This window comes from Numida meleagris, chromosome 4 (assembly GCF_002078875.1).
Source record: "Numida meleagris isolate 19003 breed g44 Domestic line chromosome 4, NumMel1.0, whole genome shotgun sequence".
Classification (NCBI taxonomy): Eukaryota; Metazoa; Chordata; class Aves; order Galliformes; family Numididae; genus Numida; species Numida meleagris.
The window spans coordinates 58,953,048-58,978,136 of record NC_034412.1 but is presented as its reverse complement, the minus strand read 5'-3'; the positions used below and the strand labels follow the sequence as shown (position 1 = coordinate 58,978,136).

The following is a 25,089-nucleotide window of genomic DNA, read 5'->3' as shown; positions in this document are numbered from 1 at the left end:
CAGAAACGCCACACGAGGGAGCAGCGTGTGCTAGAATGGGCTATTAGGAAGTGACCTGTCTGCAAAAGCACTATTCCTGTCCTCTGTCAATTAGCAGATCAGTTTTGCCCTCTTGAGTTCTTAAGACTCAGTCTTTGTGCCCGCACCAGGAGTCTTACCCTCTGTCACCGCTGCAATGTACTTCGTCCAAAGTTGGTTCCCTCTTTTTGCTTCTTAGTTTTCACTTTCTGCTTTTGGCTTTCTGCCCTCTTACTTCGCCTCTGCTGGTTTGAAATGTTTTTTTTTTTTTCCAGCTGTTTGCCTGGAGTCACAATCTAACTTTACTGCATTTATCTGTAGCTTGTATCCAATTTTAGCTAGACCCAGGAGTATCTTGTTCTCCCAGCGTCCGTTACGTTCTGTGCATCTTTCCGTCTGCTTTGGCTCTTAATGTTTGCTATTAATGGGGCACATTCATCCTTTCGACACGTGGGTGTGTATTTTTCATCTTTTTTTGAAGACTGCTGTAAGGTGTAGCTGAGTTCTTCAATCCAGCCTCGCAGTATTTCTAAAACTTCCGGAGTGTGGAAAAGAAGTGGTTTTTTGGTGTTGGAAATTTGTAGTAATGGCACTGTAGGAGTCATGAATAACTTCGAAAAGTACATTCATGTAGATGAGGTGCTTAGACCAATAATTTTTCAGAAAAAATAACCCATAAAACGTAGGGAGAATTGTAATTCAAACTGCAGAAGAAAATTAAACAATTGAAATATTTGCTTTTTAAACAGAATCATTTGGAATTCAAAAAAGCTGAATGTGCATCCCGTCTAAGTGTCACACATCTTGTACAGAGAGCTCTTTCCCCTGGAAACACCATTATATCAAAATGAAAAGAGTAATGTTGGCTAGAGAAGTGAATGCTGAGATCATGTTCTAATCAGTAATAACTGTGGGGCAGTGTAACGTGCAAATGATAAATGAGACATTTATCACCAATAACAGTCTTCTCTGTTTGTGTGCATGTGCTCGTTTGAAGGAATCCCACCTCCTAGAGGAGTGCTGTTGTATGGCCCTCCAGGTACCGGGAAGACTCTAATTGCGAAAGCCATCGCAAATGAGGTTGGCGCTCACGTAACTGTTATTAATGGTCCTGAAATAATAAGCAAGTAAGTCCACCCAATTTATGTTCATTAATTTTATAGATACGCTAGCCCAGAATCTGTACTGGCATCTACCCATTGGAGATCCATCATCCCCTGTGGAATTGGCTGCAGGCTATCCATCCAAGAGTCAAAAACAGATGGGAAAGGATTCTCTCGAGTAGGACTCCTGTATTTTGTTGCAGTAACAGAGTCTCATTGGATTTGGCTTAGAAATTTGGGTAAGGCGTGGACTAAATTAAAAAGAGGACTAGAACTGCACCTGCAGTCGCATGCTATTTCTGCAACGAGAGGAGTTACTTTACTTGCCAAAGTGTATTGGAAATTAAAAGATGACAATGTACAGATTAATGTTCATTCTTTCTTTGTTGTTGTTCTTTAAAAATACAGCTATAAATTGCTTCTAGTGTAGCTTTATTTCTTTGCTACTTAGGAAATAGTTTTATCTTTATGTTTTTTTACATGATTTTTGTCCTTGTGGAAAGGAAAGTTATTTTAGATATGTGTGTGCTTCATGAATTTGCTGGAGACTTCATGAGGCTGTGCTGTGGCTTTTTGGAACACACGAGCAGTAATTTTCCAAGTTGCCCAGAAAACACACGCACAAAAAAACCCCGTTTCTTATTAAAATGTTTTAATTATTATAGGTTTTATGGGGAATCCGAATCAAGATTACGTCAGATATTTGCCGAAGCTTCTTTACGGTATGTTCTTTTAGATAATTATATTCGTGCTCACTTATTTGCGGTATTGGTCCCAGAGTTAATGTTTTTGAAAGAAAAACATTTGCAAGAATCTTTGAATTGTGTCTTTTTTTTTTTTCTTGCAGTGGTTTTCAAAAGGAAATAAATGTATTTATATAGAGCTAAGTAAAGGGAGAACAGTGGAATTCTAGTATGCCTGTTAAATGTTTTGGACGCTACCCTGTTTAAGGGTCTGTTACTGAGGGTGCCAGAGTGCTTGATCTGTGTCATTAGTGCATGGTACACTTAGTTCGGCAGATGGAAGCACAAGCCAGAGTTTCACCTGGATCCAGATTTTTCTAGCTTTATCTTTGGAGAGCAGTGTATGACTGAGTTGGGATGTGGAAGCTAGCTCTAAATGAGCTAGTGTTGGTCCTGAATATAGCACGCTTCTGAATTATGGTGGCATTCTGCCCAAATTTATTAGATCTGGTCAAGGCAGACTTTGAGATGGTCGTTGTTCATAATGCATTAGCAAAACATTATCACATCCTGCATTTGTGTAGGTGGCAAGTAATAGGCTGTGTTTTTATTCACTACATCAGTAGATTTAGTATTGAGTCTTTGGAAGACAGTCATAGGAAAGTAAATTGGCTTGGTCATTGTAAGATGTTGTCTAATATTTTAGTCCTTTTAGTTATCCCTTAGAGTGCCATATTCAGTGTTGAAACTTTCAGTTGCTTAAAGCAGTGGGACACTCATTAATTTTCTTTGGAACTGGATATTTTCCTTAAAAAGTTCTGCAAGTCTGTGTCTTGATGTTTTAAGTCCTCCTGAGCTACCTAACAAGTTTTTTTTCCCATTTTTTTTTCTAGTCATCCCTCTATTATATTTATAGATGAGTTGGATGCGCTCTGTCCAAAGAGAGAAGGGGCTCAGAATGAAGTCGAAAAGAGAGTTGTAGCTTCCTTGCTGACATTAATGGATGGTATTGGCTCAGTAAGTAGATTCACTGAGACAATCAGTGTGTATGGGAACTAGCTGAGCAAAGTAATTTTACTTCCATAGTGCAGCCAGTTTTAGATACGTCATTCAGGGGAAAAGAAAATAGCCTTAAGTGAAACTTTATGTAGTAATCTAATGCTTTACTGGATGCTAGGCATAGGGTAGGGAGGGAATGTCTCCCGATAGCTGTGAGATTAAAAGAAAGTAGATTTTTTTCCATTCATGGCCTTTCATTTGACTTCTCTCACTTCTGTAGTTTTGGAGACAATACTGAAATTTTAGTGCTAGCCCGTCATTGATCTAAACTAGCTACTTTGATTGCTCTGACAAAGAGGTCAAGATATTTCTGGTGATATGTGGTCTACATTACTAAAGGAAACAATGACTATTTTAAGATTGCTATAGTAAAATTTAGGATATAACAAAAGCCTACTGAAGAAACAGTAAATTTAATTGACAGTAGTACATTACAGATTAAGGCCGTAAAATTTGCCAATCTCTCATTTATTCTTTTCTGTTTACTAGCAGGAGAGACAAAAGAACTCTGTCCACAATATGAAAAATGAGTCTCTGCTGTTTATTTAATCTGCAAGTTTCTTGCTATTTTACTGCATTGTGGTTTTTGCTGACCCATCAGGGATTGCTCACAGTGAGAACATACTTTCTCATGGCAAAGACTGTTGAATGTTCTCCATGGAGAAAGTACTTCATTCTCGAAACGAGAATGGCAGTGCAAGTCACCTAGTTGATTTTGCCTCGCTTTAAAAGTGAAAAGGAGAGGTTTGAGGAAATTAGTTAGGATTTTTGACTTCACTTTTCCTACTGAGCCTACAGGAGGTTCTGTTACCTGCTGTCTGTGCTGCTTTTTTTTTACCTTAAATGATTTGCTTCCCAACTTTGTTTGTTCGTGGTCTGTTGAAACCTTTTTGTTCCTGTGCCAGCACTACTTTCTAGCTTAAATGCTTATTTTTTTCCCTTGGTGCTTCCTTTCCTGACATTGGAAAGCAAGTTCTTGGGAATTAGAGAGGAATATGCTGGGATTAGGGCATATTGGAGTGAAGTTTCTCTTGTGTTGTTTGTATGTACGTAAAACCTAAGGAATTGCTAAATTGCAGGTACAGTTTGGGGGGGATTACTCATGGGGTATGTATTATGAAAAGTTTGCTTTGTTCCTTTAGATCAGGATTTAGTGTGTGTAGGAGCTGTGAAAACTAAGCAGGAAATATGTTTATGTTAAATTACATTTAAATATGTTTATAAACATAATTAATATTTTGCATTGTTTGATGTGTTCAGGAAGGCAGTGAAGGGCAGCTCGTGGTACTAGGGGCCACCAACCGTCCTCATGCACTAGATGCAGCACTGCGCAGACCTGGCCGTTTTGATAAAGAAATAGAAATAGGAGTTCCTAATGCCCAGGACCGCCTGGACATACTCCAAAAGCTTCTGAAGAACGTTCCCCATTCTCTCACAGCAGCAGAGATGATGCAACTGGCTGATAGTGCACATGGTTATGTGGGTGCTGACTTAGCAGCCTTGTGCAAGGAAGCAGGTAAGGATTTGTGTGTTTTATTTAGTGTCTTACTTAATGGTTAGCCTCTTTTTTAAAAAAAAAAAAAAAAGAAATCTGCAGTCTACTAATGGCTTTTGAAAGGATGAGGTCTGATATTTTTTGTGTCAAAGGAAACTTAGCCCAGCACAGAGCATGAGGAATGCCAGCCTGTTCCTGCGCAAACCCAGAAAACATTTGAGCATTCTTTGATTTTTTAAAAACAAATGTTAAGATTATTAACACTGGGAATCCCTTGTGCCATTTCTAGGACACCTGATAGCTGTCTCTTAGTTTTGTAGTGGTCTAGTGAGTTAACTGACCTATCCCTAGGAGTTTTTCTGCTTGGATTTCGAAGCCTACCCCTTCCCTATGAAAATCCCAGGTCACTCAGACTGGACGGTTTATCCTGCAGCTCTGCGTTTCCAAGATGTTGAGACATTGAGTGGTGCTTGCTTCTGTACTATGTGCTTCTGTGTCATTTGCCTGTTACCAGGAGCCTGTGATTGATGCTGTGGGGCTGAGTGGGCTGACTGGGTCAGGCAGTGCAGCTGGGGCACAGCAGGGGAGCCTCCCCTGGCCTCCGGTACCAGCACAGCACTGAAGAACCATCCACGCATCCTGCAGCAAGGGTTCAGTATGTTCCAGGCAGTGCTTAAACACAAGCTCACTTCTGTTTTCATCGGATGAAATACTAAAAGTGCGCTCTATCAGTTCTTATATTTTGCTAGAATGAGTCGACACGGTTTAAGTGTTGGACCTTAAGTCTGCCCAAGAACAGCCGCTTAAAGCAGTCTAGTCAAAATACGACTCTTCAGTTCTGCTTACGCATATTTGCTCCCATGTAGTTGGCAAATATGTATTTGCTGTATGTGCTGGTTACTTTTATTTCCTTTGGCACTGGGACAGCTTCCTCTGGCAGTGACCCTGCACAGTAAATTCTTGCATCAGAATTAACTATTAAGCTGACAGAAGTTCTATTAGGGCTGATGGCACTGGGAACGGCAAAGTTTTTGCCTGCCAATTTCCAGAATTTTGAGGGGATGGTTCTCAAATAAGAATTTGTGGACTTTGCATGGATCAAGATGAAAAAAATATATGTATGGGCACAGCAAGGTCTTTTAAAGCGCTCCCCTGGCTATAGTTATGCTCTATTTTAAGTTAGCAAACATTCATTTAAAGACGAATATATACAACCAACAACAAAAGAAGAGGCTCCCTGTCTGTTTTCTTTCCTCTATGCTTTTGGGAATTTGTCAGTGTGCCAATGTCACAGTCCTCACATATTAAATCCTTAACTAACATGATCTCAAATTTTCAGTGAAAAGTGTTGTGTTTTGAATTCCAAACGTGATCCAGCCCAAAGCTCTGGCATCTGCCAGTGTGGGACTGCAGGATGCACTGCTGTCTGGGAGCTTTGCGTCCAAACCCAGAGCTTGGAATGGGGGAATGAGGATGTCTCCTTTTTTACTGATCTTTCGTGAGGTTTGAAGCTGTGCTGTTAATTATCTGTCATTTGCTAACTTGGAGTGACCTCTGCTGGGGAAAATACAGCCCAGCTGCTTTAACATTACATACATGGAAATTAAATTGCTCATGGTTAAGGAATATTCATAGTAGGATTTTTTTTTTATTGTTTAAGCTCTTGAAATCTATTTTTATATTAAATTTTCAACACCTTGTAAAATGTTACTACTGTCACTGGAGTTAGACTTAGAAAAGAGTAACTTTTATGAGGTAATCTTTCTCCTTAGCAGCACAGGGTTGTTCCATATGGCAAGTGTTCCAGTGATTTGTCTTTTTTGTTGTTTTGCCGAGCAGTGGGCTCCTATTGCTTTACTTCAGAAACTCTGCCGTAGGCCAGGACAGCTTGCTGTCCAGGAATGCTCTCTGATAGTCTGCCTAAGTATTCCTTGTTTACTTTTATCCTATTATTTCTATTTACATCCTTGTATAACACGTTCAGTCTCCCTCCTTAGTGTTTACGCCCTTCAGATATCTGAAAGCTGTTCTCATGTCCCCTACCTCCTCATTAATTACTTGGCCAAACTATAAATATTTAGCTCGTTTAATCTTTCCTCATAAATAAGCCCTTCCTGCCTTCTGAGAACTTCTGTTGATTTTCTCTGAACTCCCTCCAGTTCGTCAATAACCTTTTGGTAATGTGGTGCTCGGAACTGAACCTAACGTTCGTATTTATTAAAATATAAAACATAACGTAAACCTATAGTTAAGACTGGTGGTGCGAGTTTCTACGTAATCAAGATGATTAATATTCGGGTGGTGTCTGAGTTAAGAGTTCCTTCGCAAATTTTTAATTGCAGCAGTCCCATCTGATGTGCATGCAAGTATGAGTAAAACACGGAAATGAGTTTCAAAGCCTGAATTCCGAACTTAGAAATATATGTTCAGTTGTTAGCACAAGGTTATTGTTGCTTGCCAATTGGGAAGCTTGACTCCTGGTTACTCCGCTAGCATCTTGAGGTGCTTTGTTTGTGGCTGGAAAGCCTGAAGGTTTACGAGCTGGAACTGTTTATATTCTCAACGCAAAGTTTAGAGAATTTCTAAAGGACTCATCCTTATCTTCATACTTCAACTTTGTTTTTTCGTTTTATGCTCGTGTATAGTATTTTGTATATATTGCTTATATAAACCAAGGTTGTGGAAATTAATATAACATGGTGAATGTAGTAACTGTAGGGCTACGGCAGCCAAAACTTTCACTTTGGCATCAGTAGTTAAGTTTTCTAAGATACCTCATTATAAAAGCCTTTGTTTGTCTTCTGTCCACTTGTGACTAATGTGAATTAATGGAAAGTAAACAGCTATTGTAGAGTTAAATATATTCCAACTGTTTTCTTGGCAGAACTTGCTTGTTCTCCGTGCAAGTGGTGCTTGCTGATACTTCTGGGGTCAGACAAACCATTTCTCTCTTCTGTTCTGCAGCTCAGTGCATTTTCATGGAAGTCATTAAGAAATTTCAGAAGCTTCTAAAGTTCAGCTTGCACTGAACATTTCTACGCTTCTGTCTTTATGGTCTAAGGAAGGGCAATGTCGTGTATGCTGGAATGGGCAAGGAGAAGAAATGGGGACAAGAAACCTGGAGAATCTGTGTCATGCTGTAGGCCTCTCCAGATTTGCTATGACCAAACATGTGTGAAATACTCATGTATAGATCTATATAATCATCAGTTAAGTGTGTTTTTATTTCATTATTTCAAAGTATTAGAGAATTTTTCTTTTGTTACCTTCTTTTCCACTACAGGAGATAAGGTCTTAGCATAAAATGAAATGACAAAATTATCTGATTGTTTGTATGAAGAATGCTAAGTATCATGAACCTTACGGTATTGTTGCAAGAGCTGACTACAGGGTGATGAGCATCGGCTGTGTGTGTCCCAGCCCTAACTGTTGCACAAGGTACATGTATTTATCTCGGGTTAAGCAAGATACTGTTTGTCAGATTTGCAAACAACTAAGAGATTGCTTGTGATCAGTCTGGCAAAGTTGAAAGCAAAAATGTCAGTCCTAATGTGGCAAGTATCGCTGGCTTATATGAAAGGCTGCTCGGAATTAACATACCTCATCTCTGTTCAAGGTTCTGTTGCCTGTAATGACTACATTGGAAAAATTGTGATTTGTTAGGTTTCTCTACTGCCCAGCAATCTGCTTATGATTCCCACCATTAACTGCGTATTGCTTCTTCTTGCAACCTTTCATAAAGGATAACAGCACAGTATGGAAAACCTGCCAACCCTTCAGTGAGCAGCGGGCCATTACCCAGGACCTTAGCGGGACATCAGTATGCAATGGGCTCCTCGTGGTTGGCTCTGGAGGACTTGAGTACCCTCTAAGGGATTCATGTGCACAGAATTCCTGCCAAGGAAAGGGCTTACTTATGTGTGCAGCTGAGAAACTTGTATTCTTAAAACTGGAAGACATTTACCTAAGTTGTTTAGTAGACTACATTCTAGTGTGAACAGCTGCATTCGGAATTGTTCTATCTCAACTGGAGGCAGTGTTTAGGAAACAGACTCTGCCATATCTTTGTATGTAATGTCCGTGTTTGTACGCCCCTGAGATCTTGTTGCTTCTGCTTTAATTAAGTGGCCACACAGCCTTTTATTAATTCCCTAAAAAATAATAATGGTTTTAATTTAACAACAAAGATAAGCACTCCACTTTTTTGGAAAAACATATGAAATGTTAATTATGTAGTGGGGACATGAATGGTATAAACTGTACTGGATGTTAGAAGATGCTTAGCAACAAAGGTTTCCAAATATAGCAATTTTTTATAAACTTATCCTTCTATGGCTGCTTGTAGCATTTCAAGAGAGTGAATATAAATATAACTTGATTTCTTCAAGAAGTGGGTTCAGTCACGTTGTTTACAGAGAGAGGAAGTATTTGCTTTGTAACTCTTAGAATTTATCTTGAACATCCTTGTTCATTGCACATAATTTCAGTGTGCTGATATAAAACACTTGGACTGTGATAAGATAGCATCACGAGGAGAGGAAGAACAAATGTCTTTGTTTAAATTGTGGTCTCTCTTGCAATAACATCAGTTTGGTTCCAGTAAGGATGCTGCAACCAGTGTAACTTCCAGGCTTCTGTGAGAGAAGTAGTAATCAGTTTGCTTTGCATCAAAGCATTGTAAATCACCTGACTGGGTTACAGTTAAAGACATCACCTTTTTTGGACTTCGAGGTTATAATGGTTCCCTGATTTGAGCTGGCTTTTAGCAAAAACCATATAGAAATAAGAAGTTGAGCTATGTAAGTCAGCATTACTACTGAATCTGAGGAGCTACGCAACTTGCATAGACGTAAGATACAATCTGATGGCTCGTCCCTTAAAAATTCCTGTTGTCTTGAGATTTTGCTGTCCATCTGGATCATTTGGCCCTTTTATTGCCCCTGCGTTCTCATAAATAGTACAATTAGGATCTGTACCTCAGAATATTGATTAGGGAGAGGTAGTAGATCTGTAAAAATAGAAGTAACTTAGTAGGATACTGTACTTGTTTTTTTGCTGGAGCCTAGAAACTTTCTGCTGCACCCTTTATGAAGGAAAAAAGCATTTCTAGGACTTGCCCTGAAAATCTGCGGGACTGTTCATCCACCTTAGCTCTCTTTCATCAAAACAAAGCAAGGCAAAGTGATTGAAGGTCTGCTTGATTTTTTTTAATCTTTATTTTATTTTATTTTATTTTATTTTATTTTATTTTATTTTATTTTTTATTTATTTTTGTTCTTCACCATGATCCATCCCTCTATGGGGAGGGAAATTCCCTGAAATGCAGGCCTTTCTCTAAGCCTTGAAAATTGTGGTTCAGCTTGAGCCTTTCCCAAGATCATTTGGACCAGGGTTCTGCTGAGGGTGTGCAATAAACGTAAATATTGTTCTTGGATTGTAATCCCAAGAGTTGGAATGTGGGCTTCGGTACTGCTCTGTTGAAGAAGTGATAAGGGTAGTGAGTGACCAAAGCCTGTAGGTTTATTTTTTTTTTTTGCAGAGCATTTTTGGGGTTGTTTGCAAATGAACTGGTCACAGTTACAGAAAAGAAAGGGAAGGCGCTTTCGCATTCCTGTCGCCTTGAAAAAACAAAAGTGGGGAAAGGCCACTTGCCTTCGTGTGCAGAGGTCATTTGGAAAACATGGTTTCCATGGGAATATTATTAATAGCTAAAGACACGGTTTATCAAAAAATGCATTCTTATGAAATGGAGAGATTTTCACAGAAATGGCAGAACACAGGATTCTAAAATGCACTGGAAAACCCAGATGTGATACAGAAGTAACACAGCAAATGAATGTTTAGACTGGAACGTGCGAGTTTTCTTGCACAATGTTCCATCACAGTAATTTACAGCGTAACAAGACCAAGAGAGTCAATTCCCATCCTTGGCATTCAGGAGCTGTAAGCCAGTGCTGTGCTCTGTAGTTGTAAGGTTGGGTCTGTAATGCAGAGGCTGATTTTAAGCTGAAGTAGATGACCTTGTTTTCAAACTTAATATGTTATGAACTTATGTGCCCTTGCTTGCAGGCACACGTAGTAGGGCAATGTGGCTTCTCTGGTCTGTGTTTCAGTCACAGAGGGTGAGATTCTCACCCTTTCTGATGAGATTGCAATGTTTCTGAATCTCTTTTCTTGGTCTTTCCTTAATACAAGTGCACAGAAAGGTGGCTGTCTGAGTGCCTAGGGGCTAAAATAAAACCCTTGCTTTACTGTCTGCCTTTCTGAAGAGATGCTGTTGTATTTCTCTTTTTGTAGTTTTTTTGTATTTAACATTTTTTTCTTTTTTCTTTCATTTTTGTAACAGTATTTTTTGTTTTTCTGTGGAGAACATTGCAGTCAGGGCACATGAAGTTTGGTTTTCCATCGTAACTAGAGTGTTTTTATTTGAAACTCGCTTTCAGCGAATTGCATGACGGGGTAGCTGTCATCATACAGAGTTCTGGGTTGAGTACTTAAATCTGTTTAAAGCCCATCCCATGCTGATGTTTATGTGAGCAGAAAATGCCAAAGATATTCAGAAGAGCTGGTCAATAACTGCAGTTAATGTTTGAAATGAACCCTCGTGGCAGACAGCCGTTGTGTTCCATGCATGGCCATGCAGGAGGAGAGATGGGAGCGAGGGCAGGAGGCCAGCCCTATGCCACCAGGGTTGCACCAGGGGCTGCTGGTTCCCCTGTGCTGACCTGGGAGTCTTTGCTCATTTAAGGGCTGAGGAAGACTTCAGGACCTTTAATCTCAGTTGAGAAGTGATTCATTGGACTCTCTTCTTGATAACAGGACCAGCTATACTTGAATCACTTGCCTTAACCACTGTTCTGCATGGCATGCGCTTCCCTCATCTTCTCCCACTGTGTCCTTGCTGATGTTTCATCTCCTGCCAGCCCAGGTGGGACGGCCACTCTCACTGCTGCTGCTGGCCAGCTCATGTGCCCCATGATGTTTTTCTGCTGCCAACAGCTCACGTTCACTGTAGCTCTGTGGTAAGCAGACAATGAGCTCTCACAGGTGATTCAGACCAGGTCCCTTGTGTTGAAGAGTGTTCTTTAATTTCCTGGGTCTGGAGTGGTTTCTAGTTACAAATTGGAATTAAATATTTGGGATAAAGCTATTTTCTTTTTCTCTGAGGTACAGGCATAATTTTTTGGGAAATGACTTATTTGAAATGTGTGTCACATCTTAAGATCAGTTCTGCGTAGATGCTCATATTCAGGTTGCAAAATTGTTAATATCTGAGTAAAGAGTGATGCTTACAGTAGCTGGGACTAGTTTAGCCAGAGAAGCACCCCATGCCTAGAGCATGGCTATACTTTATTTGAGCTATCCATGCAGAAATGGTGCTACAGCAGAAAAGGGCAGTGTTTTCTGCTCCCTCTCAGACTCTAGATAAAATGGCAAACGTAGGATTTTTTTTTTTACTTGATCAAGATCGTAAGTGACATTTTGCCAGAGAATATTTTAGTTTGAGTATCTGTGTCGGTTTTGCTGTAGTATTAATTTCTAGTAGGTATCTGTAGAATGAGTGGCTGCAGTTGGGACACACAACTTTTAATATTTGTAGGGGAAATTGTCATTGTCTTCCTCACTTGCTGTGCTGTGACAGCGTTCCTGCTCATAATTAGAGTAGCACTTTGCCACTGCTTCCTGTTTCTTGTCCCTTTGCATAGTACCAGGGCAGCAAGGGCAGCCCTTGTTCTCCTCACCCATGCATGGCTGACCTCAGCTTAGGAGCATTGCACAGGAGAGTGGCCTGGAAAGCAAACTGCCCAGTGTTCCTTATTCCCCTCTATTGTCATCCACCTAGGATAAATGGTGTATGCCTATCTGATTTGTGAATACACTGTTTTCTGTATGAAAGAAGCTTGGAAAATACAGCTCCTCCCTCTGTCCTTCGCCTCCCTTGCTGCAGCTCTCCGCAGCTTGCAGTCGGCCCCACAGACGTGTCCCAGCAGATGCCAGAACTCGTCATGCAGGACCATAAATCACAGACAGGTTCCCCCTCAGCAGATCAGTGCTCAGGTTAGCTGAGTGAGTTTGCAGAGTTATGGCTGTGAGAGGTTTCAGGGCATTATCTTTCCTCTGCAAACACCATACAAAAGTTCTTTGGGGATTTTCACATGTAGGCCTGGCAGCTAAAGACAAATTGCAGAATATAATTATGAGAACGAAGCTAAGGGTTTCTGCTTTCTGAAGAAATTCTACTTGGGCATGAATTTTGTGTAGAGACTAAACTCACAGGAAATAAGATCTAAAAATATAGCAGTCTTATCCATAGGTATTTCTCATTTCTTGGTAAATCGATAGGTATGTTTACATCTGTACAAACTAAACCAACCCAACAAAACAATCGAAACATCGTGGATGTTTCTTGGGATGCAAATGGAGGAACACATCTGTGCTAGCCATGGTAAGTGGTGACTCCTGCCCCTAGGTAAGAGGAAAGCTTGCTAGTGGTGTACAGACCCAGCGCTGTCGTGCCATTGCTTTGCCTGGGGAACAGAAGGAATGAGTGGCTTTGCCAAGACACGACTTTATTGTCCCTCGGTGCTCATGGCAGCTGCTCTTGTTGCTTCCTCACTGTGATGGGTTTGTTGGGTCTGGGCAGGATGAAAGATTGAATGTGTGAGGATGTGTCACCTTAGCAGATGGCAGCCAGGTCTCCGTCTGCTACAGTATTGGGCTCTGTCTGTGTTCTTAGGCATCTGTGCATAACTGCAAACAAAATATGTTCATGTTCTCTTTTTTTCTTTGGATTTGAGCATCCAATTTCTTGATGTAATAAAGGGCTGTGATCTCCATTTTTTAATGAGGTTATATGTTCAGGAATACTTGTGATTTGTAGTACGTGGTGCATGAAGTCCTTTAAAAGATGTCCTAGTGTTATTTTGGGATTGTTGTCATAAATGACAGTGGCAAGTAAGAAAGGTCACATATAAAGAAGAGTTCTGCACCTTAAAAATATTAAACATTGGAATAACTTTGTACCCATTGCTCATGAAGGATACCCCTCTTATGGTTTCTAAAGTTCAAAATTGATTCTAAGTTAAAATAAATGTTTACTTCTATGGAGAAATCTTAAATTTTGGAGGGCAGTGTCTGGAGATCCAGAAGTAGAGGAGGATGCCCCACGTAGAGCCATGAGGGAGTTGAAGTCTTTCCACATGCTGTTGTGCTTTCCATTTCCAGCCATGCAGGAGAGCATTGTGTTGGATCTGAAAGCTGTTACAGGGAGAAATAGTGTGTGTCTCCTGGACTTCTTGGCCATGACAATTTGGGAGGAAAATGCCAGATTGCAGGGAAAGAAGAAACGTTTCCTCTTGTAAACAACCTTGCATGGAAATTACAAGCTCTGGTATTGTGCTTCTGGTAGAATAAGTCCAGGCAGGACAGATTTGCGGAAGAAGTGGCTGATGGCACTGAAAGAAGCGTGATTAATGATTTTGTTTGGTTTGGTTCATTTCCTCATGTGTTGTGTATATTCTGTTTTTAAAACCTAAAGTATGTGTGTTCTCTGTTTGGAGTGGATGCTTTCTATTATTTACAGTAGTGTGTAATTATACACAGACTCTGACAAATGTAGCAGTGCAGTAGAGTCTATTTTTAGGCCCAGGCATTTGTGATTATGATCTAATGTGCCAATACTTAGCCAAGCTACGAGCAGGAAAGTCTTGCAGGGAACAATGCTACCTACCTCCCGCACAGCCCGGTACCAAGGAAGGATCAGCTGTACCAGGACAACGTGTTCTGCTGGCTTTTCCCCTCCTGTCCACTTAATTTCCTCTGTTCTAGACAGACAGGATGAGTTAGTGAGGTGGAGTGCACAGTTGCTGGCCTGGAACAGATTGTTTATTTTCCATTGTTTGTAATCATGCATGACTTATTATGCTTGTTTCTTTCCAGTTTTTTTGTTTTTTTTTTAAACTGGGATTTTCCATTTGTGCTCCCCCGAGGATCAGCATCACTTGCAGTTGCAGTCACTGCCCTCTGAGCTGCGTTCCTACTTGGCACAGGAGAGCCCCGGGGACCGGACACGTCGCTTTCCCCACAGTAGGGACCCGCTGATGACCTCCACCACCCCTCACACTGTCTGAATCTTCAGTTCATCTCTGTCTTCAGCAGTGATGAGCTCGCGTTCGCTGTGGTGTTTCACCTTCCCTGCCTGTGCCCTGCTCCCAGCAGCCCGTCGTGCACCCTGCCCTGTGTTTCTGTATGTTGCATACATCTCTCGGTGTCTCCAGACAAAGATGTGTTTTTCTCCCTCAGGCAAGCTGCTGACTGTATCCTTCTGTTCGTAAGGCCGTTTTTCCCCCCCCCTCTGGTTAGAGGTCAGTCTGAAGTGCAGGAAAGAGCGATTATGATAACAGGAGGAAACAGGAAGAATCATGCTTTCTTTTTCAATCTGTTTTTTATTATTGTTTTAATGTAAAACATTGTTTCAATTAAATGCTGACCTGTGCAGTGGCGTGTGCGTGCATGTGCTGAAATGAATTCAGGCTTTGTTTGGAGAGCTGTGACTTCCCTATTCCTGTTCTGGATCAAGGCTGTGGCGTCTCAGACTGCTGCCGATGACCGGAATTTCACTTGTGTGCTCCAGCGGCGCGGGCAGGCACCATCACGAAGAGCGCTCTTCTCTTTGGGCCTTTCTATGTGGTGTTCTCTCTCCACTTTTGAAGTAAAGTCATTTATTTTAGGAATTCTTTATGTAGTGGAACAAAAAAGATGGCTGTGACGCGATTCAAATTTGTGCTAAACAAGTGCCTGATGGAACAGTTATGTACAGAAAGGAGGAATGGAGCTGCTTTCTCGATGCGTTAACGTCCTGACACATTATTTATTCTTTCGTTTTAGAGTGAGAGTGCTGTAGGAATTGACTTTACCCAAAAGAATATGTAGGACTTGACCCCTGGTACCTGCTCCCACCTCCCAGCGTTAGCCACAGTGGCTCTGAAATAACCCACCCCATTTGTTATTTGCTTGGATGTAAATTTTAATTCTTTGGGGGATGTCTACTTGCTCAAGTTTTTCATTTGCTTGAAAAGAACTGTTTTGGAGGAAGGAAGAATGGGGAGGAAGAACCATGAAAATTGTCTGGCTTGTTAAAATGAGTCAGTTGTATTTTATATGTGTCCTCTGGTGACCAGATTTTCATTTTCTCCTCAGCCTTGTGGAATGTTTTTATTTATATATCTTATTAGTTCTGGATGTTCTGCGCAAAGGGAAACCTGAATTACAAACTTTTTTTTCATTATTGTATTAAGAGCTGGGGTATTAAATGCAGGTGCTGCGGCTCTGTCATAATTGGCAGTTAGTGGAGAGACACCAGCTGTACTGGCACACAGGGGAGGTATTACATCTCTTCACACGCTGTATATATTGTAGGAAACGCAGAATTCCTGTCATTGTCAGAAACGTTGTGTGTCCCCATCTACTGTGCCTCCGTAGAAAAAAGACAATAATCCGCTGAAAGTTAAAACCACATCTATTTTCAGAAACAGCTTATCCCTTTTATTGTGCTTTCACGTAGCGCTAATTGATGTTTTGTTTGGTTAAATATAGAAAAGATTTAACAAATGTTTGCCTTTTTATGGTCATGCAAGACTAACTGGTGCTGTACTGACCGCGTCATATTTTCTTGCAGCACGTGACAGGTTATCCTACGTATCTGCATGTGTGTGGATTGCGTCCGTGGCTGTATGCCTACGCTCAGGATTATACTCGTTATGCATTAACATATCACACATTGAACTGTTTTGATTCGTAGAGCAGAGTTACAAAGGAAAAGAATCCTAATCAACAGGGGAATGGGCAGTTTTACAGCCATCTTACAAGTATTGATTTAACACTTTCCTCAATTAGTCGCTATCCCTCTTCCCAGTTTGTGGTTTAAAAAGGCGTTTGGGTCAGTGTATGGATATTTTTGCTCTCTTAGCTTCGTCTCTTGGAACACAGGGATAAGTCTGTTTTGTTCTGTCTGTTGGAACCAATCGAGTTTATATTCTGTTTATATGCAGTCATAAAATCCCCTTTTTCTTCCTCTCTCCACAGAAGCGTCTTGCATGTTCCTTGACCTAGTTAGGGCCCGTCGCTGGGACATGCTTTTGAATGTCATTTCCTTTCCAGTGCTGCTGTGTGTTTGTGCATTGTACGCTTCATGTTTGTGAGAAACAGGATGAAGTCTACATGTTTTTCTGCTTTTTGTTTTTAATAGGTCTGTACGCGCTGCGGAGAGCTCTGGGGAAGCAAGCTCGCCCCTCAGACACCGAGGTGGCTGGGTCAGTGATGATTGCTTTCAATGACTTCCTGCAGGGGATGAAGGATGTCAGGCCCAGCGCCATGAGGGAGGTGGCAGTCGATGTGCCAAAAGTAAGTTGTTTTTTGCAGTACACTAGCGACATTGTTAGAGCCACATTAAGAGTCACAGCTACGCACTGAAATGTCCTACCAAAAGGGAGTTGTTTTGTAAAGCGGAAGTCTCAAGTTGCCGATAAATGTTGTGCATCATCTTTTTGTTTACATATTTATTTAATTATAAGTTTGAAAACCTATTTAAAAAAACTTGAGTTTGTAGTGCTCTGGAAAGAACCAGTAGTGCAGAAGCATATTTCCTATCTGCACTTTTATGTGCTGAGCATGTTAAAGGAGTAAAAACCTTGAGATGTCTGCTCAAAGCTGATCTTGATTAGATATGCAAGCTGAAGCCTTTTGTAAAGCAGACACAAATTTAAGTAGAAACCAAATGTTAGCATTTGTAATCAAAGTGTATTGAAACAAAGAGAGAGCGATTGCTGTGATTTGTGTAAAGCAGCTGAGTAATTCTACGTGTGGTTCTTACTGCTGTGACCTGGATGTCTTCAAAAATCTCAAAGCTTTGAGGGCAGAATTGGGCTCTGTTGGTAAGTGGTCACTGCCAAGCAGTTACCCATCAGGTGCTGTCATTACACGAATAGTTCTTTTGGCAATGCCAGCTTCAGTCATCATTACCGCACTCACAACCCTTTCAGTTATGTTGTATCTGCTGCTGAATTACTGTAACACATAAATCAGTCTGTGGATCTCATCTCATTTAAGAATATTCAGCAAAAGAAAATGTTGGATTTCATCGCACTAGATTTTGACTCTGCAAGCAGTTGTGCCAGTGTTTCTCAGCAGCTCCCCAACCTCTTGAAGAAAACATTTATGTCTTACTGCATGATGATGAGTCATCTGGGAATTAGGTTGCACAGCTACAGACCCCTATTCCCATACCATAGGAATGGGAAATAAAATCTGTGAACAGGATGCTGCATGCAGCCAGGTCGGATATCACACTTGGCTTTTTAAGAGTCCACGCTGTGCCGTGGAGTGCTGGGTAGAAATGCCTGGGTTGGCCCCAGACAGCTTTTTCTGGAAATGGTGTAGAGGCATTAATATCCGCAAGAGCTAATTAGTTCTGCTGAGAACCAGAACTACTAATCCTCTTGTTGCTTATTGTGCTACTGTCTCTTGGGCTCACATCATTTTCACTGCTCTGTGCCTTCTAGACATACCAGCCCATTTGGAGCTGCTGCTCAACAACGCAGTTAAGACAGATATAAGTCAAATCTCAAAGTCCTGCAGGAAGTGTAGTCTGAATCCAGGTCAACTTACTACTCAAGCTCCTGTAGTCCACTAAACCATCCTTCTGGTGGCTTTCTCAGACGTCACGTTTTTGTTAAATGCCAGCTGAGTCACTGGAATACTACTGAAATTCATTCCTTTGTTGAAAGGAAGGAATAACATAGTGCAGATTCCTTTTGTGCTTACTGGATGTTCATTTTTACAAAATAATGAATATTCTGTGTAGATACAGGGTGAATTTCAGGCCACTTTCTTGGTGTCTGTGGTGAGTTTAAAGTGGAAGCTAAGCTCTGAATATACCAGATGCATTCAGAAAGTGTGTTGTCCTACATTAAGCTACTGAAGGAGGTGCTTGAGTTGAGTTTAACCACTGCTTTGGGCTGCGGAGCTACCTTTCTACCAACAGAAGGTACCTGTCTGTGCTCTGAAACAGTCGAAATATCAGGAAATGCCTTGCACAGCTGTCTGTGAAAGTCACAGTAGAGTGAATACAGCACTGTAACATGCCCTCATTTCTGTAGTAAGTTATTCCTCTTCACTAATTGCCCTTATTTCAATCCAGTGCTCTCTGTTCATGGACTTGCGCCGTTTAACTTTTCAACACTTGACTACTTGGATGCTAACATTCTGTACTGTGGTGCACTATGTAGCTGCTCTGCGGTAATGCACGCCTACAGAAGCTGCCTTATTTTGGTTTGTTGTATTCTTATCAAAATTTAAAAAATATGCCAAGGGGAGAAAAGCAAAAGAAAGCATGAACAAGATAGGAATCCAGCTATCTTCAAGAAACTTTCTTTCTCGTTAATGGATCTGTGTCCATAGTATTCTGTAAAATTCTCTTGCCTTGATTAACCCTTATATTCTTCCCGTCTGTAAGAATAGGATTTTCTTCACCTACTGTCCTTTTCCCAGAAGCTATCCAGGTTGACAGTTAGTTGTACAGGTGAATTTGTTAGAAAATCAGGAATTACGTTCCTTCGTGTTTTGAAGTCTGACGTCAGTGCTGTTTGTCACCTACAAAATCCTTTCTTAAAATATCTTTAGACATGAAATAAATGATCAGCTGTGTTGGGTTTTTTTTCCCAAATAGCAGACAGAAATCTGATGTATATTAATTATCCTCTTTTTTTGCTGTTTGTTGGCAGCCCCCTTGGTATGAATGGACCTTGTGGGCTATGCACTTGGTTATAAGTAAATCCATTATGCACATGCTGAATTAGCTGAGACCTTTGTGATTTTTAACTTTCTGTTTTTCAGAAGGCGGTTGTTATTTTCAACTGATTTGAAGTAGCCATGTGCAAATTGAATGAGAAGGGTGCAAAGTAACTTATAAATAAAGCCACAAGTAAAGGAATGTAGTTGAAGTGCTCCTTCCCTCAAAGTCTAGAGACCTTTGCCATTTTTGTTTTTGGAGGCTTGTGTCACCTCTGATACCGAATGGAAATGATTACTTATTTTGTTATGAAGTCCAAATTGTTTAGACTTTGCAGTGCTTGTTCTCTGAAATCTGCAGAATTTTAAGTAGGCTGTAATGAAAATGTAATTTTTGTATCAGCCTTCGCTTCCTAGATCCTAGAACAGCGTGATAACTGCTTGGCTGCTTAGAATGCTGCTAAGCTAAATTACTCTCTTGCAGCCTTTTATTTAAGATCTGGAAAAACTTATGTGTATATGCGGGATAGTAAAGAATAAGAGTATGTAATGGAATTGTGTTGTTTGGGTGGCCTTATGTAAGTCACTTTACTTCTTGATGTTAGAGGACATTTGATAACTGTTATAGAATTCTTTGCTGTCTGCTTCTTAGAAGTGCTTTATGGCAAGATCAATATGAATTTCTTTTATTGACTCCCTTGAGCTGATTCACAACGGGCTTCATATTGCCCTTTGCTTCTAAGACCGATGCCACCACGTGCTGCTTTCTGTGCTCTGCCTTGCAGTGTTCCCTTTTCCTTCTGCTTCTGCCCAGAGTGCCATGTGCCTTGCTGGGATCAAGGCAAATGCAAAACGCTTGTCTGCCTGCTTCCACATGGTATCTCAGTTCCCATTTGTACAGAACCTTTCTTGAACTTTGCTGTGAGTCACAACCTTGTTAGAAGGTTTTTTTTGCAGCAGGAATTTGGGAGAAAGGGGATGCACATTATAAATCAGGAAGTTAATACTTCAGCTGTTTGGAGAGTTGCACCATAGCTGCAGTTCTTCCCTCTCCTGTGGGTTTTTCCAAAGTTTTTGGGGAATGCTGTGGATTTTGCTTGCCTGCCTCATTCCCTTTACTGTAATTCAACACTCAGATTTGTGTCTTTGCAGCCAAAAGGTTCTGGAAGAGACATCCTTTGCACGTCTGCTTTATTTCTTTATTGCTGCTGCTGAACAGCCTCTGGGGAATTGCTGTTCTGCATCATATTTTGAGCTCTGTTGACCTGGGGAGAGCTAAAGATTATGGCAATAATGAAATCTTGGTGCCTTACACACCGCAGCAGAGCACGTCTGTCTCTGTGGCTGTCTCCGGATGTGTAAGCTCAGCCCTAAGGCTAGTCTTTTCCATCACTTCCACAGTGACAGAATATCACACTTCGTTGCTGTGTTGCAAGGCCTTTCCCTTCAGTCCGTGTGCAGGTTAGGATGTGCAGCTAGGCATTCTGGTATGTGTACTGTAAAGCGTGTTAATTGCTGTCAGGAAATTCCTGAGTATGGTTTGCAAAAGCAATCCACCTAATTCTGCTTAGTGTGTACTAGCGTATGTGAGTCTAAATGAATCCTTAGTTCTGAGTGTGTTAGCGTTGGTGGACTGTGATGGTTTTCCCCTATTTATCTATACCCTTTTGAAATGTGGAAAAAAAAAAATATTTTGTGAGGGACTTGACCAGAACGTGAAGGTAGTGTGTTATTGGCTACTTTTCCTTTTAACACCATTGCTGGTTGAATTCCACCTACTGTGAGAGAAATTCTGATTAAATTGCCTGAAACGTGACCCGGTTAACTGTTTCTTTTGTGTTTTTTTTTTTTTCACTCATACTTTGCAAGCTCACCCTTAGTGTCCTCATTTGTATGTCCTGCCTAGCTTGTGTGCCCTTCCCTTTCCAGTTTTAAAATGTAAGCAAAATCAGAGCAAATCTCCAGATTTTCCAACATACAGAGAGGCCCCACTTCACCATCTCTATAATTTCCATCACTGGTGTTGATGATAAATGTTATATAGCAGGTTCTAAAAGACTTTTAAATAATGCAACCTATGTGACAGTGTGTGTATTTAAGAGGGGGTAAAGTAATGTGCAGGTGTTTTCTCCTTGGCTCTTTCTGCATGTGCAAAGTACCACTAGTGGGTTTGCCTACTGTTGCTGAAAGTTGTAGAAAATTCCTGATGGCTTAATTAATTTTAAGAAGTTCTTCCTTTGTGTTTGTCAAAATCTCTGTCTAGCAAGAAGGACATTACAATAGGAGTGATTAAACCATACACTGTCAGGTGTGAGTGAGCACTGATACTGAAAATGAGAATCAGCCATGTAATTTGAGCTCAAAGAGGTTGTTCGTGTATGAGGAGGTAAGGTGTCTGATGCACGTCTTTGCTTTCTTAAAGCTAGTATGTTTTTTTCACGGTAATTAAAAATCTGTAGGTTCTTTCAAACTTTAGGCATAATGTGCCTAACTCAGTCATCTCATCGCGGTATCTGTTCCGTCTGAATGAAAGAGGGAGAAGCTGATTGAGAGGCTGCATGTCTCTGAAAGCCTTCATCCTTCAGCTGAGTCACTCTGGGAAAGTCTCTCTCTGTAGACTGTATTGGGAGCCCACAGTACCCTGGTTGAAGCTAGGTGGTATGAATTTGTGCTGCTCTTTCCCTCTTTGCTTCTACACCATTGTGGAGCTTCTCACTTTACTATTTTTACTTTTAATTAAGACAAATGCTTTCATTTTGTAGAATCATAGAATCGTTAAGGTTGGAGAAGACCATTAAGATCATCTAGTCCAACTATATAAACTAGAGACCTTTTTGTGCAGACCATTTCCATTTATTTGCTACCATTCTTTAATCTGATTGTGCAGCTAGTCTTGCTGGTATTATGGAACAGCAAGAGAAAAGGGTGGTTTTGTTTTGGTTTGGTTTGTTTTACATTACTACTTTGAAAAAGCACCTCAAGAAGATGTATTGCCAGGTTGCAGAAGTTGGCTTTCAGGTTAGTGGAACTGACCTGCCACTTCATTAATGTTCCCACTAAAATCCTTTTCTCCCTGCTACTGGGTTACTCTGCTGGGTCTTATTCAGTCTTCTCTTTGCTCTGACCTTTACTGAATTTGTTTCTTTTCTGTTTTAGGTCTTTTCCTGCCCCAATACAGGAATAGAGTCTTTGGCAGCCCCCTGCCCTCAGACCCTTCTTAGTGGGCAGTGTCTGTCAGTTCTACGTATTTCATTATTTTTCAAGCCTATACAATAATTATTTATTTGAGAACCAGAAGCCGTTGGTTGATAAGAAAAAACTAATTTTTTTCTAGTGTTCCTGCAGCATATTCCTGCTGTGGGAGACATGTTCTGCTGGCAGCAGATCAGCTCCTCACCTTCCAGTTAACTCTTACTCTTGGGAAGCTTCTGAGGAGCTGACCCATGTGTGTTGCTCTTTTGCATTTACTCTTCTTTAATCTTTGCAATTTTCATCTATGTCAAAGACTAATTGGGAAGAAGTTTTATTTGGTTTGCAGTTTGCTTATACCTACACAAAAGCCCTTGCACTACTCACAAATGTTCCTTTCTTCCTCTTAGTAACAGACTGAATTGCCTGGTTCAGGGACTTTCCACTTCTAGTTTCTTGTGTTCTGGTATCAGGGAAATAGGGATGAGCCAGGAATGACAACAGAGAAAGGTGATACATTGCCTCTTGGTGATATTCTGCTTGTCTTTCAAGTTTAGCTGACTTTCTAGAATTGAATGGTGATTTATGTGTAGTAAATTTTTGGTAGAGTGTTTTAAGACAGAAGATGATTTGATTTAGGTGTGTCTTGACGTGTTTAATATTTAAGGTGAATGAGAATGGATGGTGACAGAACAAAGGAGTGGGGGATGCGGGTAAAATTCTCAGGCTTGTGTTGAGCTAGAGAGGTGTAGCGTGTTTTAGATCTGTCTGCTATTTTCATAGAATCATAGAATTAGCTAGGTTGGAAAAGACCTACAAGATCACCTAGTCCAACCATCCACCTACCACCAATAACCCCACTAAACCATGTCTCTCAACGCTATATCTAAACGTTTCTTGAACACCTCCAGGGACGGTGACTCCACCACCTCCCTGGGCAGCCCATTCCAGCGCCTGACCACTCTTTCAGAAAAGTAGTATTTCCTAATGTCCAGCCTAAATCTCCCCTGGCGCAACTTGAAGCCATTCCCCCTCGTCCTGTCCCTAGTTACAAGAGAGAAGGGGCTGACCCCCAGCTCACTACAACCTCCCTTCAGGTAGTTAGAGAGAGTGATAAGGTCCCCCCTGAGCCTCGTCTTCCTACCCTCTTTGGGTAGGATATATTGGTTATCTCTGACATGTCTGTCTTGTGTATTTAACAGAGCAAATTTTACTACAGTTGAGTTTGAATAATACTTTTTATTTTCATAGATATTTGTTTGTTTGGTGGCTTGTTTATTTTTCAGCTTCTTGTCAAGGCTCTGGTGCTCCTGTCAACAATAGGAGTGATGGTGTTGGCAAGTTGAGGAACCCTCCACAAAAGTGGAGCTTACTGAATTCAGACACCCAGGACCAGAGCAGCACTAAGTAAAACCTTCTTGGGCTCATGCAGTCTTCATGTAAATCTTCAAGGAAGACACCAAATTTAGAATTTCTGCATCAGCAGAGGGAAGGAGAGAACTGAGCCATAACAGAAAGCGTTATTGCCTAAATGATCATGGTGTCATTTTTTAAATTTTTATAATAATAAAAATGATCTGCTTTGCAGGTATCTTGGTCAGACATAGGAGGACTGGAAGATGTCAAGCTGAAACTGAAGCAGGCAGTTGAATGGCCTCTGAAGCATCCTGACTCCTTCATCCGAATGGGGATTCAGCCTCCAAAAGGTGTGCTGCTTTACGGACCTCCTGGATGTTCAAAAACAATGATAGCGAAAGCTTTGGCTCATGAAAGTGGCCTCAACTTCTTGGCAGTGAAGGTAGGCCATTTGTTCTTAGAGTTTCTTAACTCTCAGATAACAACAATTTATCAATTTCCAGTGGTAAAATCGAGTGACTCTTTGCATTTCTTAGCATTTGTGTTGTCTTATGAAAAGGACTGCTGCTTTCTTAGATGCTTATCTCTCTTTCCCCCTCTTTTTTTCTTTATCAAAGCACAGAAATAAGGTTGAATAGGGGAATAAACTACGCAAAAGCATTTAAATACTTTTTTTATTCCAGTGAAAAATCTTGATTATTAGCATTATTTCATTTGAAAAGTTTTTTTCATGGAAACAGTGAAATTCTTAAGAGAAACAATGCAACTCTGGATAGTGGGTAGCTATTCTTACTGTAGTAATTACTTGCTTGCATGGAGACATTATCATCTCATCTCTTGCGTTCATTTTTATTCTGCAGGAAAGTCAGTTTCTTTATCATACTACTCATGTTTTATTACAGGTTTTTCATGCCCAGTCAGTGTTTTTTTTTCAGGGAAAGCCATTCTATTTCATCGTGACTTTGAAAGTTTGCAAAATTGGTTATATCTGGAGTAGTCTTGGACCAGTGGGATGTTCTGTCAGTGTTAAGAAGCACAGAAATTGCCCGTGAAACACTGTAATTGATTACTGCAGGTTGCATGGAAAACGCATGAATGGAAGTTATTAAATAATAATATGGAGCTTCAACGCATAGAAAGGAAAAAAGATAGAGTGATTCCACATGGAGTAGTCTTGCAGCTGCGTAAGAATGTTAATGAAGTGCAAGGAAAAACATTTGTTTAAGTATTTTTCTTTTAAAAGTATCTCCTCAACAGTACGATCACATATTCTTCTCTGTTGAGCCTCCCTTCGCTCATGAAGCATTAGGCGTCGCTAGCTCCTACGGAGCCTCCTGTGCCTGTCCTTGCAGTCACACTGTCAGTGTAGCTCTGGAAGCAGGGGCGGTTGCGCTGACCC

The 25,089-nt window shown here is 40.8% G+C and overlaps 1 protein-coding gene across 1 annotated transcript in view; it reads left to right on the top strand.

Moving 5' to 3' along the window:
- The window catches only part of SPATA5 (spermatogenesis associated 5), a 182,714-nt gene that overhangs the window by 7,761 nt on the left and 149,864 nt on the right, over window positions 1-25,089 (top strand). The window contains 6 exon segments of the mRNA XM_021394011.1: window positions 1,016-1,145; window positions 1,787-1,843; window positions 2,698-2,821; window positions 4,124-4,379; window positions 16,606-16,760; window positions 23,923-24,132. Of these exon segments, the coding sequence (XP_021249686.1) occupies window positions 1,016-1,145; window positions 1,787-1,843; window positions 2,698-2,821; window positions 4,124-4,379; window positions 16,606-16,760; window positions 23,923-24,132 (932 nt within the window).